The sequence below is a fragment of the Penaeus monodon genome, chromosome 28, assembly GCF_015228065.2.
Source record: "Penaeus monodon isolate SGIC_2016 chromosome 28, NSTDA_Pmon_1, whole genome shotgun sequence".
Taxonomy (NCBI): Eukaryota; Metazoa; Arthropoda; class Malacostraca; order Decapoda; family Penaeidae; genus Penaeus; species Penaeus monodon.
In genome coordinates, this window is record NC_051413.1 from 34,870,075 (window position 1) to 34,870,860 (window position 786).

Sequence of the window (786 nt, forward strand, 5' to 3'; positions counted from 1 at the left end):
CATAAAAAAAGAGGAGGATGATAAACCAAAGTTATCCAAAAGAAAAATGAAACTGCTTAAGCGTATGAGCATTGCAGAACTAAAGCAGACAGTGAGTCGTCCAGATGTGGTTGAAATGCATGATGTCACAGCAAAGGACCCGAAATTGCTGGTGCATCTAAAAGCCACAAGAAATACTGTACCTGTCCCACGACACTGGTGCTTCAAGCGCAAGTACCTCCAAGGTAAGCGTGGTATTGAAAAGCCTCCTTTTGAGCTACCAGACTTCATCAAACGTACAGGAATTATGGAGATGAGAGCAGCCTTGCAGGAGAAGGAGGATCAAAAGACACTCAAGGCAAAGATGCGAGACAAGGTGAGGCCCAAGATGGGTAAGATTGACATTGATTATCAGAAGCTCCATGATGCTTTCTTCAAGTGGCAGACCAAACCCAAGATGACAATACATGGAGACCTTTACTATGAAGGCAAAGAATTTGAAACAAAGATGAAAGATAAGAAACCTGGAGAAATGAGTGATGATCTGAGGATAGCCCTGGGTATGCCTGTGGGTGCTAATGCACACAAAGTCCCACCTCCATGGCTCATTGCCATGCAGCGTTATGGTCCACCTCCATCATATCCAAACTTAAAAATACCTGGCCTCAATTCACCTATACCTGAAGGCTGTAGTTTTGGTTACCATGCAGGTGGTTGGGGTAAACCCCCTGTAGATAATATGGGTAAACCTATATATGGTGATGTCTTCGGTACCCAGAGCAAAGATTTTGACTCCCCGTTAACTGA

General features: G+C 44.0%; 1 protein-coding gene across 1 annotated transcript in view; it reads left to right on the plus strand.

Annotated features, from left to right (window-relative positions):
* LOC119591191 (splicing factor 3B subunit 2-like) overlaps nucleotides 1-786 on the plus strand; it is a gene marked incomplete in the record, with an annotated part of 8,760 nt that overhangs the window by 7,230 nt on the left and 744 nt on the right. The window contains 1 exon segment of the mRNA XM_037939903.1: nucleotides 1-786. Within this exon segment, the coding sequence (XP_037795831.1) occupies nucleotides 1-786 (786 nt within the window).